Source organism: Electrophorus electricus, chromosome 17 (genome assembly GCF_041902795.1).
Source record: "Electrophorus electricus isolate QZ-2024a chromosome 17, ASM4190279v1, whole genome shotgun sequence".
Lineage (NCBI taxonomy): Eukaryota > Metazoa > Chordata > Actinopteri > Gymnotiformes > Gymnotidae > Electrophorus > Electrophorus electricus.
In genome coordinates, this window is record NC_137513.1 from 5,395,810 (window position 1) to 5,415,947 (window position 20,138).

The 20,138-nt window shown below is 40.7% G+C and overlaps 2 protein-coding genes across 9 annotated transcripts; one reads left to right on the forward strand and one right to left on the reverse strand.

The window, feature by feature from the left end:
* The first annotated feature begins 2,359 nt into the window (after window positions 1–2,359).
* slc47a3 (solute carrier family 47 member 3) lies at window positions 2,360–13,322 on the forward strand. Of its 6 annotated transcripts, none has more exons than XM_081700392.1 (17): window positions 2,360–3,715; window positions 5,316–5,417; window positions 5,612–5,680; window positions 5,873–6,021; window positions 9,484–9,526; window positions 9,850–9,894; window positions 10,000–10,097; window positions 10,348–10,445; window positions 10,839–10,952; window positions 11,104–11,171; window positions 11,334–11,442; window positions 11,693–11,768; window positions 12,093–12,162; window positions 12,310–12,442; window positions 12,610–12,666; window positions 12,768–12,810; window positions 12,911–13,110. In XM_081700392.1, exons 1-17 carry the CDS (start codon window positions 3,596–3,598, stop codon window positions 12,966–12,968), a joined length of 1,452 nt encoding a protein of 483 aa, XP_081556518.1. In that variant the 5' UTR covers window positions 2,360–3,595; the 3' UTR covers window positions 12,969–13,110. The 6 variants fall into 6 exon arrangements, with proteins under 6 accessions (XP_081556518.1, XP_081556520.1, XP_081556519.1 ...); XM_081700393.1 differs by having other exon boundaries at window positions 2,362–3,715; window positions 12,914–13,110; XM_081700391.1 differs by having other exon boundaries at window positions 2,365–3,715; window positions 12,572–12,666; window positions 12,911–13,322.
* On the reverse strand, window positions 13,216–19,013 carry LOC113569721 (multidrug and toxin extrusion protein 1-like). 3 transcript variants are annotated; one of them, XM_026997717.3, is made up of 18 exons: window positions 18,991–19,013; window positions 18,454–18,667; window positions 17,948–18,049; window positions 17,715–17,783; window positions 17,184–17,332; window positions 16,695–16,737; window positions 16,552–16,596; window positions 16,356–16,453; window positions 16,161–16,258; window positions 15,846–15,959; window positions 15,677–15,744; window positions 15,254–15,362; window positions 15,062–15,137; window positions 14,849–14,918; window positions 14,538–14,670; window positions 14,351–14,445; window positions 14,148–14,255; window positions 13,216–13,989 (listed from the first exon to the last, which is right to left on the reverse strand). In XM_026997717.3, the coding sequence occupies exons 2-18, from the start codon at window positions 18,592–18,594 to the stop codon at window positions 13,681–13,683; spliced, it is 1,827 nt and encodes a 608-aa protein (XP_026853518.2). In that variant the 5' UTR covers window positions 18,595–18,667; window positions 18,991–19,013; the 3' UTR covers window positions 13,216–13,680. The 3 variants fall into 3 exon arrangements, with proteins under 3 accessions (XP_026853518.2, XP_081556515.1, XP_081556516.1); XM_081700389.1 differs by lacking the exon at window positions 18,991–19,013 and having other exon boundaries at window positions 18,454–18,687; XM_081700390.1 differs by lacking the exon at window positions 18,991–19,013 and having other exon boundaries at window positions 17,948–17,976; window positions 18,454–18,675.
* Between the last annotated feature and the right edge of the window lie 1,125 nt (window positions 19,014–20,138).

Sequence of the window (20,138 nt, forward strand, 5' to 3'; positions counted from 1 at the left end):
CAACTCCTACAAGACTGAAGCAGCTAACAAGCGGTTGGATGTGCAGTGGCACTCTGATCACTATGATCATGAAGCTTTTGGGACAGAGGCCCGATATAATTACAGTGCCTTTCTCTTATTTTCAGGTTTCCAAACACCCATTCATTATCGAGCTGAAACAAGAACATATATGCTATGTGGCTATTTTTGCTGAATTTCTCTCTCTCTCTCTCTCTCTCTCTCTCTCTCTTTCTCTCTCTCTCTCTCTCTCTCTCTCTCTCTCTCTCTCTCTATATATATATATATATATATATATATATATATATATATATATATATATATATAAATATATACACACACACACACACACACACACGCACACACTGCCTGGCCAAAAAAAGGTCACCACCTAGATTTAACTAAGCAAATAGATAAGCGCTTCCCATTGGATAATCATGGGTGATTATGTTTCAGCTGGCAATAAGTTATTTAACCCTAACTGATGCAGTGAGTAGCTTCTCATTTGTTAAACAACCACATCAAAAGACACATCCTGTGGTCGTGGAAAAGATGTTAATCTGTTTCAGAAGGGTCAAATTATTAGCATACAACAAGCAGAAAAAACATCTAAGGAGATTGCTGAAACTACTAAAATTGAGTTAAGAACTGTGGAACGCATTATTAAAAAGTGGAAGGACAGTGGGGAAACATCATCTTAGAGGAAGGAATGTGGTCAGAAAAAAATCTTGAATGATCCTGATAGCAATCACTTAAACGTGTGGTGAAATCAAATTGTAGAAAAACAACAGTAGAACTCAGGGATATGTTTACTAGTGAAAGTAAGAACACTTCCACATGCACAATGCGAAGGGAATTTAAGGGATTGGGACTAAACAGCTGTGTAGCTTTAAGAAAACCACTTGTCAGTGAGGCTAACCGGCAAAAACGGCTTCAATTTGCTAGGGTGCATAAAGATTGAACTCTGGAGTAATGGAACAAGGTCATGTGGTCTGATGAGTCCAGATTTACCCTGTTCCAGAGTGATGGGCGCATCAGGGTAAGAAGAGAGACGGCTGAAGTGATGCACCCATCATGCCTAGTGCCTACCGTACAAGCCTGTGGGGGCAGTGCTATGATCTGGGGTTGCTGCAGTTGGTCAGGTCTAGGTTCAGCAACATTATGTGCCCAAAGAATGAGGTCAGCTGACTACCTGAATATACTGAATGACAAGGTTATTCCGACAATGGATTTTTTCTTCCCTGATGGCACTGGCATATTCCAAGATAACAATGCCAGGATTCATCGGGCTCAAATTGTGAAAGAGTGGTTCAGGGAGCATAAGACATCATTTTCACACATGGATTGGCCACCACAGAGTCCAGACCTGAATCTCATTGAGAATCTTTGGGATGTGCTGGAGAACACTTTGCACAATGGTCCAAATCTCCCACCATCAATACAGGATCTTGGGGAAAAATTAATGCAACTCTGGACGGAAATAAATATTGTGACATTGCAGAAGCTTGTGGAAACGATGCCACAGCGAATGCGTGCCGTATGCAAAGCTAAAGGCAGTCCAACAAAATATTAGTGTGTGTGACCTTTTTTTTTGGTCAGGCAGTGTATACAACATAAAACAACCTGTGAGAGGCATATTTTAAAGTATGGTATGAATAGTATATAATATATAAACAGTATATATATTATATATAGTATATATAATATATATTACATTATACAGTATATGTAATATACATTATATATCGTATACTATATATATATACAAAATATACAAAACAAAACAAATATATACAAATATATATACAATATATATACAAATATATACAAATATATACAAATATACAAATATACAAATATATACAAATATATACAAAAACAAAAATTTTACAGAATTGTACACACACACACACACACACATTATATATATATATATATATATATATATATATATATATATATATATATATATATATATATATATATATATGAAGACCTGCCTCAAGACCATCTGTCCAGGATATAAAACAGCCCTTCTGACATCCTGCCTTTAGACCATGTTTTATCACGTTCATAAGAACGCTGTGAAAATAAAAGCAGATGGAAAAAAAACTACTTTTAAAACTACTCATCTGAGGACAGGTGCGCTGGAAGAGCAGGGTGAAAATAAAGTGCAGCACTCGTTTTATTGAGATTAAGAATCAAATTGCTTCGTAGACCTCGAATTAAACAGTTTATGCTGGTGGTCACGCCCCCGACCCAGACCACGCCTCCCAGCTCCTCCCAGTCCCCCTAATCTCATTCGATCTGCCTCCCCTTATTATTAAACGGTTTGCCCTCTTGCTCACTTCAGCTCCTGTGTTTGCGCTTGTCTTTTACCAAGTATTGCCATGTTGTTTCCATGCGTGCTGAGTCCAGCATGTTCCCTGGTTATCGCGGTTTGGCTTCTCCCTTTCTGATTTGGCTGTGTGATTGGCCTGACGCGGGGTTTGGTTTGTTCTGGACTGTTTTTCCACCTCTACATCTTTGTCTCATCCCTGTGTGTTGTAAATGCTCGCTCTGGCCTTTGACCCTTGCCTATTTTTTCGACTCCGGCTTTGGAATATCAATTTTTATAATAAAACCTTCTCCTTTCACATCCGCCAGCGTCAGTAGATTTACATTAGATTTACAGAATCTCTGAAACACCAAACCACTGGGTGTCAGTGTAATGGTTGTTTCATAAAGTGAAGACTCATTGGGAAATGGATGAAGTATATATTTCATACTGCAAAACGTTCTGAGGCTGAAACAGCACTCAAATTAATTATTTCACAGCGTTCAATTTTTATAGCGCTGTTGACGACAGTCCGAGTCCCAGCCCCAGGGGAGCACGCCAAGGGCGACAGCGACGAGGACAAACACCCCGGGGCATGAGGAGGAAACCTGAAAAGGAACCAAGACTCAAACGGGGGGTGGGGGCCCATCCTCCTGTGGTTGACGACGGACGCTACAATGGGGACAATGTGCGACACGCAAGAGTTGACACAAGCTGGGGATCGTCTACACTGGTGAATACACACCAATACTCGGCAAAATATCCAGCCCCTGGGCGAACGGCTCCACCATCTGGTCAAATAAGGAAGACACGGGTTACGTGTATAAAACACGATAAGATGCTAGTAATCGAGACTACATTTCTTTTAAGAGTGATTTTACACTTCTTTTAAGAGATCTTAAGTTGACAGAAAAGAAATTGTTAAACACCCTAACGTGCACTTTAAGGATTTTTTCTACACAGAATTCGTTGTACTTCTAAGGAAATCTGTGTATTAATGCTCATGAACATTACTGTTAATGTTACAAACAACAGTAATTTATTAAAACACAAAGTTAGTTTATTCTCCTGGACCTTCTAACAACAAATGTGAAGTATTTAAATGTAAGTGTCTTGACATATTTGTTGGTGAAGCGGGGGCTGCTATGCTGTGGGCGGAGAGTCCATGGCTTACGGCCGATGCGTTTGGCCAGGCCGACTGTCCTATACTTCTATTCGTGTCCACATTTTAAAAAACGAGATTACTAAATGGTGAACTGGTGAACAGTACAACACCCCAAAATGGCTGGAATTTTTTTCTCGCAAAACAGAAACTACATGGGTTTGAGACGAATTCGTAATTTAATGCCTGTCGAATGCAGAAGAGAAGTTAAGGAGTTATCACGTCTAGCTCTGCCCGTGGTGAGTAGGCTGTGTGAATGTTTTAAATATTTTAATATTTTTCCATGACATAGCCTGAACACCACCGACGTAAAGTGAGGTTGATATTTGCTACTTATTCGCCAGCTTTGAACTTTAATAACTCCTAAAAAGGTGGACCTACTTACCTAACCTCTCAACAGAATTAAATAGAATAGAGAGAAATGCAACGCTTATGTCTTAATTCTATAATTTCAAGAGAATTTATAAATAGTTTAATGGTCCTTGTTATTCTTCTTTCTCGGGTTAGGGATCATTGTCGATGAGACACAACAGACTAAAGTAAAAACAAAACAAATTAAATAAACCAAAACTAAAGCTTAAATTGTCTGCAAGCCTGTAATAATAATTCTCAGCTTAAATAAACTTTAAATGGTTTGCAGCTAGGTGTCAGTAATGACACAGTCGTTGGATTTTGAAAGTAATTTTGTTCCAATTTATTTTTTTACAGTAATTCAACCACATTGCAACAGTTCACAAATAATTTTACCAATCTTTACCAACATGCTTGAATTACTGAATTTTAAATTGAGGGGAAAATATGTAAAGCAAGAAGTGCGTTCCTTTTAAAATTCAATGACTTTGTACCTACATCATTCACAGGTCATTTTAATGTTGGGTGTATTGCCATTCAAATGCTATTGAAACTCAAAATAGAAAAAAAAATTCAAATAAAGAGGGAACTGCAAAATTTAATTGTTATTTGTAATTTCTGACACCTAGCTGCACCAGTAACAATTGATTTTAGGATTGTGATTGTGGCTAAAATGGTATCAAAATTCAAAATGAAAAAACTAAATAAAACCTGTAGACTCTTTAATTGTTTGTTTTAATTCTGTAAGTCATGTTAGTGACTTGTCGAAATCGTAGAATATAAGATGGGGGTTGAAAATGGGGCAAGTGCGTTCTCATTTAGTTAAATCTATAACAAATAGAGGTGAGTAGATAGATTCATTTAGGAGTTCCTGAAGTGCAAAGTTGGCATATGTCTCTCAAATATATAAATAAAAAAAAATCATGCTAATTTCATATCTGTGCATAATCATTAATAAAGACAAATGCTAAGGGTATTAATAAGGGCTTATTGATAAACTGCATGGATCTTCTATATTGATTAGATTTTTATGAGCTAATATTTTCTGTTCCCTTGATATGTGTCAAGAACAGACTTGGAGAAACAAATGAACAGCAAATGAAGTGCAAAGTTCACAAATTAGGCAAAGCAAATCTATAGATTTGAATCCAAGTGTGCACTTTACTTGCTGGAAAGTAGACTGAAATCAGAGACCCATTAAAACAAACCAGAACACAAAATATTTTTGCAAGCAATCTCGAGTAAAGACCCTGTGAAGATGATTTCAGTGTGTAGAAGGCTACCACCCTTACAGTTGTCCTAGTGTCTGACCCCCTAAAATGAGTGTGGAGGTCACGGAAGATAAAAGATTCCAGATTGCTAGGAATTAAAGGTGTCTTCCAATGTTGTGGCCTTTCTCATATCTAATCATCTTTTCTTTTCTTTTTTTTTTTAAATTAAAATGTTCTTTTGTTTTATTATACTAATGGTCCCTATTTCTTTCACCAGTTTTTGACATATATTATGGTGTATTTGATCAGCTTTGTCAGTACTGTGTTCTGTGGACATCTGGGGAGCACAGAGCTGGATGGGGTAGCTCTAGCCGTAGCTGTGAGTAGAAAACATTTGGTTTTACATTCAATTTTTTTTTTAAGTTGTCATTTTAATGTTTCACCTCTTTGGCCATGGGGGAAAGAAAAAAAAAACCTCTGTGGCGAATGAGCATCTCACTGACACATTGCTTCAAAGCATCTTAGATTATCCAGTATTTATATGTGTATTATTCTCTATGGTCCTTTTGACAGGTTATCAATGTTACTGGTGTTGCTGTAGGCTACGGTTTGGCATCAGCCTGTGACACATTAATATCTCAAGTAGGGGTCCAGTTTCTGTTACTTAAACACACACACACATACACACACATATATCATTATTCCTATAAAGTTCTTAGAAATTTAGCTAAAATATATTTTGGATATATTTGCTGCAACAGGTCTTATTTTTGTTCAGAGTAATAAAAGCTCAGAATAATAAACCTGTATTCATGCTGTTAAATTATCCAACAGACGTTCGGGAGTGGTAACCTCCAGAGAGTCGGTGTCATTGTACAGAGGGGAATTCTCATCTTACTTTTGGCGTGTTTCCCTTGCTGGGCCATTTTAATCAATACAGAGTCAATACTACTGACAGTGAAGCAAAACCCAGAGTCTGCCAGGTTTGTAAAAAAAAATAAATAAAAAATAAAAAAATTTAAAAAAGGATCACACTGAAAAAAAAAAAGGAAGCTGCCAACATTTTAAAATTGATTATATTCTGTTGAATATATTCTATTCTGTTTTTATGGCATGTATGTTGCTTCTTTTACATTAATAGTTAAGTAATATTGAGTAGTATTTAAATAAAAAAACTCTACTAAAGTCAAGCAATAAATTATTAGCTAAACCTCTGCCAAGACCTTGTGAACCATCTTGCCCACTTGGGACGTGTCCTCCCGCTGTTGGAGCTCTTAGTTCAGTGCCAACATGTCTCTTTATCACCTAGCCTTGCATTCTCCAGAAAACATTACTGATAGCAGCAACAGTGTACAGAATACTGTATGCATTTATTACTTAGTATTAAGTGCCTGATTTAGGAATAGGGGGGCTAATCCCCCAGGAGAATAGCAAAACTGAAAAAGAAAAAAACAATTCATTAACACCTGCACTAAATGCTGCAGTGTTTAACATAGAAGTCATTTTTGGTTTGCTTTTTAAGCAAAATTACATTAGCATCAGTTACCAGGGTTCGTCTGCTAAAGCTTAATGGTATTTTCACTAGTATGTCAATGTGATTTCATTTTGGACCATTGCAACAGACTTTTATGTTGCATTTACACAACATTTTCTGACACAGAGATCCTGTCTCACACATAGCGTGACACAAACATCTGTTTTTCAGACTCAAATTCGGTTGTTTTTTGGCAGCAGCGCCTCTCTCCCACATCTAGTATCTTGCGAATTTGGAAACACAAAAAAATAAAGAAGATTTAAGGTGGGCTATAGTCCCCTTAAAACAGATCTAAATATTTCAGCTCATTTGAAACTCTTTTAACTGTACTGAAAATCACTCAGCGTTCAATGCAGCCAGCCTGATTCGATGCTCAATGTCCTTGATTGTCCTTGCGCTGTGATGGTTTCCCGATCATCTTGCTCCAGGGGACTCACGGCAACCAAGCAGTCCCAATGCAACCTGTGTTCACATCAAAAGTGCTTGTGCATCTAAAGTCTATATCCATCATCTGAGTAGATCAGTCTCCCACTTGAATCCCCAAAAGGTCCATTGACATCTGCGGTATTCCTTGAAGGATACGTGGATTGCTGGTCTTTCTTCTGGACATGCTCCTCCAGGTCTTGGCCTTTTCTTTCTCAATGCTCTTGTCCTGTTTACTTTTATAGATTTTTTGCACACCTTGCCAGCTTTGCAGTTGCCCTGTTAGCATCTTTCCTCCCTGGGTTACCCACATTCAGCCATGCCCTGCTACCAGACCAACCTGCAGTAATGGATTGTAGACGTCTTAGATGTAAACCCTTGATGTTGACCAGCTCAAGTACATTCAACAATTGTCCACTCAGCAGCTGACACAGTGGTGGTTGGTCCACTACTCCTCAGTCTCGTTGTCAAGCTACTCAAATTTGTTGTTCAGCCTTGACACCGAAACGTCCATGTTACCGTCCATGTCAGTGATGGGGCTTGGAGGCACACGTCTGGCCACCAGAGGTCCTCATCCACAGAATTCTAGTGGCCTCCATTGCAGCTGATCTCACTTACAGCATCATCTTCATCACTGCTATATAAAGCTTCTGGGACTTCAGAGTCATTGCGAAGTATTGCAGTCAGTGTCTGTGTGCATACCAAACCGTTCTGTGTAATTCTTGCTGTTTTGCCTTTTGATCTCTTGCCTGTTTCCTGTTGATTTTGGAATTTTGCCTATCCCTTTTGTACTGCTGCCCGTCTCTGATCCCGCTCTATTCCGACCCTCAAAACCTGCGATTCCTGCCTCTGGCCCTTGTCTGGATTGTTTAGTAAAATTCTGTGCACACAGATTTCTCTTCTGTGCTTCATTCATTACAGTACGCAACAGTGTACTTCAAGCGCTTTTTGGATCTCAAACACAGGAGAAGCTCTGAGAAGACCGAGTAGTGGTCGGTGCTGCAGAGCTCCTCTGTATATCCTTATTTTGAGGACATCAGAGAGGAAGCACCACAGTGCCAGCATGTAATCAATCTAAGAACGTTTAGTTGAGGGTCAGTGCCACCACACCAACTTGTGAAAATGTTTTTGCTTGACCTTTGTGCCCGTGACACAGGAGTCAAACGTGGCACAGGGCTGGTGCAGTCCAGTGCCATTGTCATTCACGATGGAGAAGCCATGTCGACCATTCTCACTACGCCAAGTCTGGAGGTCTGTTCCCACTCAAGTATTTAGGCCACCCAAAGCAATCAGCAGATCCCACTAAGGGACCTTGCTTAGAACCCTCTCTAAAAGCCAACAACTCATCTTGCCCTTCAACCCCCGAACAGTCTATGAGGATGTAACAACTGCTGGTTTGCCCCTGGCATTGTTTTTGGACCAGATGATTCTTACGCTCCCTGGGTGCAACTCCAACACGCTGCACTATTTTAAGTACACTATGTAAAATATCTTGACCACAACTGTTCTTTTCTGTGGGCATTTCCTGACCAACTAACTATTAATGCCACATAAATCAATGTTATATGTGTTCAAAGACCTCATCAGATGCATGTCATTTAGAGACATCGCCTTTACACGTGGGGTCCCTCAAGAATGAACTCTTGCACCCCTCCTGTTCAACCTAAACATACTTCCATTTAGCCAAATCCTGCAGGATGGAAAAAATGCCCACCTTCAGAGATGACAATCAGATCTGCATAGCACTCTCACCTAACCATGGTGACTATATGACTATGGTAGACTCACTGTGTGATAATTCTGTTTGATATCAGTGTAAAAAGACTCAAGGTTAGTGTCTACCTTGACTCCATACCAAAAAAACAAGACAAAATTACAGGAGTTATAGTGGACTCAGACCTTAGCTTTAGTGGCCATGGTTAAATTGAGTAACAAAATCAGCCTGCCATCATCTCCAAAAGAGCCAAATCCAAGTGTGACCTTATTATTATTGTAATACTCCAATTCTCAAATCCTCTCACTGGCCTCCATTTGCCATAGGCCCGATTTTAAATGTAACTACTTGTTTATAAATAATGAAACAGCTTAGGATATATCTCTGACATGCTAGAAGAATATAAACCCATTGGGCCTTTTAAAACAGTAGGAACTGATCAGACAAAACATGATAAATCAGCTTTCAGATTCTGTGCTATGCACAGCTAGAGCTAACTACCAAACAATAAACATCTAGACTAGAAACAGTTCTATTTTGCACAGTGTACTACATTAAGAAAAATCTAAAAACCAAATCACTATGAATTCCTTTAGAATCTCTTACGTTTATATTTTATGTCTCTTTAATTCATCTTATTCCTTTAACAATTATCCTTTAAGCCCTATATGCACCTATTTTTCTTTGTGTATAGCACTTTGAATTATCTCTGTATATGAAATGTACTATAGAAATAAACGCCTTGCCTAATAAAACCATGTCTGTCTGTTTCAGGCTGTCTCAGAAGTATGTGAAGATTTTTATGCCAGCACTTCCAGTATGTAAAACCAAGCATGCGCCTTATCAGTCGAATTGAATTAAATTGAATTTTGCAATTTAGAAGAAGAATGAATGAATGTCAATACATCATATTCACTTTGTAGATATAAACACTGAAATGCAGTAGCACGGTATCTATTGGTTCAGTTTACTAGTATGAATTAGGCACAGATGAAGATGGAAAATTAATTTTACATCAGGTATTAAACTGAAGGATGTGTTAAGCTGCTGCTGCTGGTATACTGCACACAGATACATTTGAAGGTTTCCAGTTATGAAAAGAGATTCTGAGCCCATTTTGTTGTTGTTGTTTTCTTGCAGGCATTATACGCATTCATTATTGAGACCACATATCTACAAAACCAAGTAAGAGAATCGGCTGAGAGAGCACATGCTCTCCTGGCTCTGTTAGGAATATAAAACAATCTTTCACACAGTGGTAAAAAAACTAAATGAAGCATTTCCTTCCAGGGAATCATGTGGCCACTGGTCATCACTGGAGCTGTAGCAAACATATTAAATGCTCTGTCAAACTATGTTCTGGTCTTGGTTTTGAACCTTGGTGTCACGTGAGTACACTGTTCCATCGAACTCACACTTTGCTTCAAAGCAATGTACTTTAGGCCACTACAGAGGCAGCTTGCGTTTAAGCCCCTTGCTCACGGGTGCTTTGGCAAGAACCGACAGCTAGGATTAAACCCATGGACATTGTTCACTTTTCCAAGCACTGAATTAAAAAAATGTGCATGTCAGTGACGAATATGTAGCGTGACAAAAAATGACAAGCCAGTGTGACTAAAGTGAGTGTTTAATTTGCAGCGGCTCAGCAGCAGCCAATGTTATCTCACAGTATACAATGGCTATTGTGCTGTTTATGTACATCCGTTGTAGAGGTCTTCACAAGGACACCTGGAATGGTGAGTTCTCTAAAATATGCAGACATTCCAGTGGTAGGTGGTCACATGAAGTTATGTTTAAGTAGTTTTGTTGCACCAGATAGAGAACCATTTCAGGTTTCCTCATAGCAGTGAGTACTCCATAGCAACATCTTCCCCCAGTGAGATGCTTTGTAATAAATGTGACATAAATTATTTGCATATACACTTGTTTATTTTTTCACATGTATTATAATGACCTAATTAGAAAGGCTGATCATGCTGACTCTGCTTATGCAAATTTTAACCTACTTCACAAACCAGTGACAGGCTTCGGAAGAGGCAACGCCTTAATTTGTCTGATCATATAGGTGCAGCTGTGGTAACTCCTAAGTCTGAGACCTCTTTAAGGCCTGCGTCTCTCTCCATGTGCAGGTTGGTCCGTGGAGTGTCTACAAGAGTGGGACACCTTTATCCATCTGGCTATTCCTGGCATGCTGATGCTGTGTGCGGAGTGGTGGACCTATGAGCTGGGTGCATTTTTGGCAGGTTCGAGTTCCTACTCACATGAAAGTGATTATTAGGATTTTGGGGGATCATGGTGGCATATTAACACATTTGACATGTGCTTGCTGTGTGCCAAATTCATTCACACTGTGCTGTTGGTAATTTCACTGAACCTCTTTGTTTTCCATAACAGGCTTAGTAAGTCAGGTGGAGCTGGGAGCCCAGGCAGTTATCTACGAACTGGCAAACATTGCATATATGGTAAATACGTACGTGATGCTGACTAAGTCATAATCCATTGTTACAGTTTTTAAAACCGGCCATGGTGCTTAACATTGTAACTTTTGCATGAATTCACCACATAAATAATGGATAACAGTTGATGCAGGAGCATTGTTAAATAGACGGGTGTCCTGCTTCCAGGTTCCTATAGGTTTCAGCATGGCAGGCAGTGTGAGGGTGGGAAACGCAATGGGAGCTAGAGACACTGCCCGAGCTCAGCTGTCGGCCAAGGTCGGCATGTCCTGCGCAGGTACTTCTGGGTTCTGTCTAAACCATTGACAAAAGGCCAGGTCTTAAGAACCTGCAAATGATTGAAAGTAACTGTGCAGTGGCCAGGGTTGTTCAGACTGCTTGATTAGACACTATGCACTCGTGATTGACCTCTGCTCATTTGGCAGACGTGTAATACCCTGCATTGGTGACTGAGTCGCACTACTCTGATTGTACAGTTCTTCTGAGAAACAAACTAAAAAAACTTGGCTCGTGAACTTGTTTCACAGTCTCGGTCGCAGTGTGCTTGGCACTCATCATCGGCTGTTCCAAAAACACAGTTTCTTACATCTTTACAAATGATGAGTGAGTGCTCCACTTTATTGTCTCTGGACAGTATATTATCTTTATCATCTATGTAAGATGTATAGTTTTGCTTACTGGTACACTGTTAGACTCCTTTGTGAACTTTGCCCATTAAACACTTCACGTTAACTTGTAGTAGATGTTAGTAGAATGAACTGAACAGCATGTTTTTTTACCCTGTGGGTTTAGAATATTTGGAATGTAGAAGTTTATTTTAAATATGAAAACAGTAGCATTAATAAACCATGCTGGCATGCAGCTAGGCTTGGGGTAAATGTCATGTTAAAAAATCATGAAACATAAAAATATGTCTTTCTCTCGCAGACAGATTAGACAGAGGGTTGCCACTGTAATGGACCTTTATGCTCCTTTCCATATACTTGACGCAACAGCGGTGAGTTATCTGCAAACCTATAAGACTTAGCAGAGCAGTCAAAGCTTGTATAATTTCAAACTTATTAAATCTGAGTCATCAGAGATGTATATCAGAGGTGTAAACAGAGAATGTGCTAATACCTGTGTGTATCTTGTCACTAACCAGGCAGCTGCTGGCTGTATTGTTCGCGGCTTAGGGAAACAAAAGCTTGGGGCGATTGCAAATCTGTGTGGATACTATGGTGTGGGCTTTCCAATTGGAGTTTCACTGATGTTCGCAGCCAAGCTAGGAATTTTTGGTAGGAATAACATATTTCTCTCTCTCTCTCTCTCTCTCTCTCTCTCTCTCTCTCTCTCTCTCTCTCTCTCTCTCTCCTAAGCCATGCTCTCTCCTTCTAGTCATGTTTCTACTGTCTGCCATGCTGTAGGTCTTTGGATTGGCCTTTTAATTTGTGTGCTCCTTCAGTCAGCCTTCTTCATAGTGCTCCTGCTCAAGATGAGCTGGCCAAAAGCCACCGAAGAGGTGAGAGCGGCACGCTGAAGCACCGTCATGTCCAAAGGCGATTCAGCTCTTGCACTGCAGCGTTCTGTGCCAGCGTTACTAACGCCTTGTTCTGATCACAGGCTCAGATCAGGGCAGGAGTGCAGCCCAACAGGACCGAGGACGGTAAGAATCCATCCCGCTTTTTCTCCGAGATCATTTCAGTGCGGCACACAAACGTTCCGCAGGCAGAGGTGGCGTGGTGTTAACAGGTCCTCTCTGCTAGCAGCCTCGGCAGAGCAGCCGGGAGCCGTGGAGCCCAGGGACCTCGGCCGCCCCACTGACACGGACGCGCTGCTGGAGCCGCCGTGCATCTGCACGGTGGGGAAGCCGCTGCCACTGAGGATCCTGGTGTTGCGCCGCGGCTTCACCTTAGTGCTCATGCTCAGTGTGCTGGCTGGAGGACTGGTCCTAAACATGACTCTGAACAGGTAGAGGGCTGGCAGAAGAGCAGCTTGCGCTGGCAGCCATGGTGCTCGGATTAAGCTCTGGAGAACACGATGCAAGTAGTAAAAAAGCCACCTGAGAGAATTGCTATCCTTTAGTTTTATTTATGGGTATTTGTATCTGCGACTGTTCTTAGTCAGGAGACTATGTGACGGTATAATGCTACAAGTGATTAAATATTTACAATCTGTTGTTATACTTTATTGTCTGTTTACTGAGCTACAAATTTGCATTACACTTATATTAAAAATATTAATAGATATATGCTTAATTGCTGGAGATATCCTCATGTTTACCTGCAATGTTCTCTCTAAATATGAATAATATAGATGAAATAAAAAACAAGTGATTTCCAGCTTTATATTACACAATATTTTGTAGCATGTTAGATTAATTTGGATAAATAGTGAAAACATTTTCATTTAAACGGCTTTGGACAAAATGAATAATTTCATCAAATCCCTTGGAATATTCCTCATCTCAGCAGCTAAATGTCTACAACTATGTATTAATTCTTATGGTAATAGAAAATGACCTGGTCATCCAGACTCAAACAGATAATGTCTGTGGGGTGAGCGGAGAAGGAGATGTGAAGTTCTCCCAGACCAAAGTGCTGTTGGTCGCAGGGTCCAGCTCAGGCAGGGGCAGGAAGAGGTGGACGGCCGTCCCCACGGCGAGGACGAGGGTGGCAGCGAGAGTGGTCAGGCCTCTCCTGATGACGAGCTGAGAGGTGGACAGCGGTGCTGTTCTTTTTTCGTCCTCCTGGTCCGCTCTCAGCCTCTCCTGGGCCTCTGAGACGGTCTTCTTCTCGTCCTGGACCTGATAGCTCATGGCCTGGTAGCTGGGCCCGTTCTGCATCTGAAGATCATAGTTAAAAACTTTTTTTATGGGAATGTTAATTTGAAGCGATAAAGAGAAATGGCATAACATTTGATTTTTAAAAAATACTTTACTGTGAAATGCTAAAAGGATTTTTACAATTAATATTAAATGTCATTTAGGTAAGAGAATCATACCTCTCCGTTACTCATTGCTTGGAAGAAGCTATCAGAGAGTCGGTGGCTGGATCGAAGCTCTTGGTGCCTTGCTGTGCTTTTCTTTCCCATTCCAGCACGGTCGACAGCCTTCCCCAGCAACGAATACTCCGGGTTTAATCATGAAATGTGTCTACTTGCAAGTCATGAATATTAATGTAACGTGAAGATTTGACCGGTCATACCTCCTCTGTCATTTTCTTCCAGTTTAATTTGAAGATGACGACAATGAAAAATATTGCCAGCAGAAAGACAGCAACCAAAAGGCCTAACCAGAAGCCTACCAACAAGGATAAGAGACGAGCGTTGCTACAACACCACTGCAGACGATAAACAAATAAGTGGAGTGCGGTGTGTGAAAAACGAACAAACCTGCGACATGGAGCTTGGCAGGAAAAGTGAGAGCGACGCTTAGTGGAAGGCCAATGCCGTAGTAACCCAACAGATTGGCAATGGCTGCAATCTTCTGCTGCCCTGTGCCTAGGACAACTCCCATACCAACACACTGAGAACAGAATGGTCACAGACCACACGATCAGCAAGCAGGCATGCGTGGGCTAATAGCCACTCATAGTTTCCTCTGCCTTCTCTTCGCCTGATCTTCTAAACTGTGTAAAGGGCTACTGGCAATGAGTGAGCAAGCAAGAACTGCTTGCTCCAGCGGAAGCCACTCAAGAACTCACCAAAATTCCGTTAAAGAACTGAAGGGGGCAGTAGATACTCATGAGTTGAGAGACTAACTCTGCTATGGTCCTGAAAGTCGACAGTCACATGACAAAATTGTTTGAAAACTGTTTGGAGGTGGGGGTTTTTCCAAACAGGTTAAGGTCAACAATCAGTAACAGATCCAAATGCCCAGAAGGAGAATATTCTGAACAATGTAGAAAGACTCGTACTCATCTGAGGTGAACATGAAGCCAATGACTGTTTTAGTGGACCCCAGCACAAGACCCTGAATGATGGCCAGAACAGCTGAAACGGATCCAGTGCTTGAGTGAAGTCTGTCATTTTAGTTAGCTTGAAATTGATAATTGTGTAACAAATAAAATGTAAGGTAAGTGTGAATAGTGGTGTTGTTTTGTTTTCACCTCCGCAGGTGAGAGAAACCTTGCTAGTGAGGATGGCTCCAGCTGTGTCTCCAGCTCCTAGTGCGTTGCCCACACGCACGCACGCCACACCTTGCAGGCCTAATGGGATCTTTGTATATGAGAAAAAAAATACGCATGCGTAAGACATGGGCAATTTTACGGGAAAAAAGTCAAAAACGCTCAGTATGTGTGCGCTGCATGTGCAGGTGATTTTAAAAAGTGGAGATACGTGCTTGAATGCATCTTTGTTTCATATTTTTAATTTTTCAATCATTTTTAAAATGATTTTTAATTCATTAATGTTTAGCCTTGTATATGCTTTATACAGTTAACACAAAAAGGTGAACGAATTTGGATATGACAAAGGTGAATATGAAGTTAATAAATATAGAGAGAGATTTAAACATTAATTCCCTTCATTACCATGTAGTTTATATATGCCAGCATTATGACCACATGTTGAGCTGCAAGGTCTACCTCTCCTAACATTCCTGTGAGCAAAGTGAGTCATGTTCATACAATATAAACTGTATTACTTAAACAACAACAACAACAATCTAAATACTTAATGTGCTTTGTTCACAGAAGGCACCTGCTAAGAATCCACCGATCTCATAGATCCACCATTCAAAGCATGTCATTAATGTACTAGGAATGGCTAGCTTCATGTAGGCACCCCAGTCCTGCAGTGACTCGGCGGACCAGCCTGTGTGGGCGGAACAACAGAGAAAAACAAACAGGCATCAGTTTGAGCCAGAACTCTGCCCTTTCTCTGCTGGTTTATTATCCACAGACGTAGGAATGCACTCTGGCTCAGGCTAAGTTCAACTTTCAGCTCCAGCGTAAGACGTGGGTGGTTCGGCCGTCCTCTAGTAATTAAGTGTAGTGTATGAAGGGGCCTGCTCACCTCCCCATGTGTGGACATGGAGTTTCTTTAGGCGAATGTAAGCAAACAGAGCAAAGCAGATGAAAACTTGGCCAAAACTGTTGGCTACTGCAGACCCACTGAAATACAAACATACACTAACTAAAAACAAAGAACATCAGTGTGTTGTCAGGAGTATATTGGAGCATTACGAAGAATGAGACAAAGCACACTCACTGTACACCAAGATCCCACCAAAACAGCAGAACGTAGTTAGCTATCACATTCATGATATTGGCCAGCACAGATGTGTACATTTGAGGTAAAATCACACCCTAGAGGGAAATGCATTTAGATCATTAACACAGGCATTAAACACAGTAGTTCTTAATACTGGCCAGCGTGACTGTTCAGGGCTATTTGTCTTCCAAACCTGGTTTTGCAGATAAGACAGCTGTAGCTGGTAAAGATACATGGCCTGTACAAAGGAAGGAGACGACAGTAACATGACGAAGAACTGAAACGTGGTGTCATTTGGGGGGAACGAAAAAACAAGCAGTGAAAGGCTGGCCTTACTGGGACCGCAGGGAGGAAAGTGACAACGTAGAGATGTGCTATCCTGAAAGAAACAAGACCTGAGTGACTGCTTTGTCTGCAGGAAGCAGCCTCAGCAAGGGTTTAACACCGCGAGTCTATCCCACAAACGATGCTCAACAACAGCCTCCCTTTCAAGACATGCCAAATAAGAAAATGTAATGTTCAGCTTGCTGTGATAAACCGAGGCAGATTTATCCAGGGTTAAACAAGAGCAAGGAGATTAGTTTTTGTTTGATCAATAAAATACGTCTATCTTGAGGACGATCAGGCTAAGCATACATTTAGGTTGCTACGATAAAATGAAGATCCACACTGCATTTTCAAATTGGTATCATTAGTCTGGACGGTTCCGTCAACCAGGCTGCACACTACAACCCCGTCTGAATATTACCTACATTTTTTAAAGGGTTTTATCCCATTCATTTAAACATTAGACACTTTTCCTTGCAACATGTGCTTCTCAGTCACCTGGCCACCTCGGGCTCCTGTCCCAGGCAGAGGAGGAGGGACTGGGTGTTGATGAGCAGGGCCCAGCAGGGCAGGCAGAAGAGAAGCAGGATCAGAATGCCTCTCTGCAAAATCACCCCCACCTGCAGCAGGTTCTTGCTCCCAAACGTCTGTGGGCACAAGAGTGCAGGCCAGAGGGAGCTGATTTACTCACACGCACTCTTTCACTGATGAAAGGTTTCGTGCCCCCTGCTGCCTGCATGTCTGCTTTCTGCTGTCATTGATTCATCCGGACTGTTTCTGTTTGTTTCTGGACAGTCGACTGCTTCGTTTTTGGTATTAACAGGTGAAGTTGGCTAAAATGAAATTAATGGAGCCACATACCTTGACATGAATAAAATATGCCTTCGCAAGTTGTTATCGGTATATTGATTTATATATATGTATATATTGATTCAAGCAACATTTCAAATACTGAATTTAAATAGGGAGTGGATCATAGTTTGAATGGGCTCATTAACCATGAGTGAACCAGTTACATAGTTCACATACCTGTGAAACCAGCGTATCACACGCCAAAGCAAGACCCAATCCAGTTGCTGCGGTCGTCACATTTATTGTCTAAAAAACAATCAAATTTAAAAGTTACCACTAAGAATGCTTAACGCGAAACGATGCAGCATCACAATTACCGTCTCATAAAAGTCGGTTACTTTTTATCATTTGTTTGTCAAGTCCGTAAAAATATCGAGAAAATCAGCAGGAAGACGCAGAGCGGGACTCACAGCAGACGCCATGCCGTATCCCGCCAGCACTGTGTTCCCCAAACGGCCGCAGAACATTGTGACCACAAAGAAAAGAAGGAAATTCAGGAAGCGGCACGCAAGCTAGGGACACAAACACAACAATGTTTGGTCCTCACAAATGAAACAGCATGCAGGCCCCTGAGGGGACAGAGACCAACAACTGCACAGGGCTTAATGGCACAGTGTTGGTACTACTCTTTTCTTTGTGCTACTGAAGATTTCAAAATTGACATTATATTATACAAATAACTCCAAGAAATGTAGCATTTGATGTGATTTGGGACAAATGTATTTTTCTGCATTTAGCCACATAACAGTGAACACAAATCACAACATTCCAAATATCACCCCCCCCCCCCCCCCCCCAATATCTGTTCTTTTCCATAAGCAGAAAATTATGTCCAGCGTTGTTCTATACTTAAATGAGACACAAAGAACATGTGTGCATATGTGCATATGAGAGGTAGATCATGCACAACTCTCACCAGGGGTCCCGTCATGCGCAGGATGTGGTACAGCTCCCCTCTGTAAGCCTGGGGGAGGCAGCGTTTCCAGCATTGCCAGCAGAACATCTTGGTGTCGGGCTCCGTGGAAAGACCTTCTGCCCTGGACGTAGAACGTGCCATGCTCTCCCCAGTCTGGCCCCTTACTACAGTGTCAGACTCTGTCTGCTCTGTGGTTGCTGCGTGTTCTGCTGCTCTTTAGGAGAGAGTTTCACAACCCTTAAAAGCTCACTGATTAAATGAGGTGCAGACAATAGAGAGCTTTGATTTGGTCCACAGCGGAAAAAGGATGTTTGTAGTAGTGGCTAGCATTTGCTGTCTATGATGGGAGAAAATATTTCTGAACATCAATCAGGATTTGAAACAATCGATCAACTGTACCGTAACAGTATGGTTACAGTGCAGTGAACAATCCAATAACAAGCTTTGTTAGCCAGATGTTTCAGACATATAGCTCTGTGACATCAAGGAATGCAAGCTTTAAAAACTTAAATTAAATTAAGCATCAATACAACTCACCAGACTGTTTGTTTTCACATCGATACAACCTTTGCACTGGAAAATGGTTCTAAACATTCCAAACAAAAGTGAGCAAGGGGACAAAACCACTAGATAAGTGTAAAGAACGGTGTTGAAACAGTTTACTATATCTTAAGTTACTCAGCAATGAAGGGAATTTCCTGAAAGCCATGTTGTACCCCTGAGTTTTGTGGCAAAATTCACCCCACAGGACTCAATTAGCATAGCCAAACAATGATTCCTGCAGTGGATCACGGGCATATTGTTGAACCACAGTGGATGTACAATAATTAAAAAGATGAAATAAGGTAAGAAAAAGAAAATAAGCCAAAGGGAATTGTGAAGGATGAGCCGCAGATCCAGCCAAGCCGAGACGAATCCCAGTGAACGACCAGCCTTAGCCCTTGGTCCTGTCTGCTATACAGGAAGGTGTACGCTACATGCTAACTGTGTGCTGCAACTCTGCTACAGATATTCTTTCCTAACGGTATGCGTACAAGGCATTACGGCTGAAGGAGTGGGGCTGACCTTGGAACCTGGACACTGAGGTTTAAACATAAACAGGCCTTGTATCCTACTGTAATGCCCACACTGTGAGTCATATGATTCTAATTAGTTAATAGATTACATTATGTATAATCTCATAAGTCAGTTTAATATAATTACTATTAATATAGAATTCTTTTTTATTGATTTATAGTTAATGTTGTCAGTATAACCATAATTGTGAGCTTAATAAAATAAGAATAATTCCATAAACCAATGAACTATATATATATATATATATATATATATATATATATATATATATATAGTTTGGGAAAGGTCTCAGATTACTACAATAAATGGGTAACAGAAAAAAAGCATGCATAGAGAAGATTCTTACTCTGTAGTTTCTACTGATAATACAATAATTTATACTGATAATGCAATAAAATATACCCTCAATTTCCTCGGTCATGTTTGTACCTTTCCACTTACAAACCTAAAGAAACAGTTTAAGACAAAGCTGCTCTCATCTACATGACATTTAGCTCTACTGAACTGACGAGAAGTTCAGGTGGTGAGGCGCTCAAAGCTTCTAGCATTAGAGAACACTTAGCAAACCGTTATTCACTCTGACCGCTCTGAAGGTCATACCATGTCAC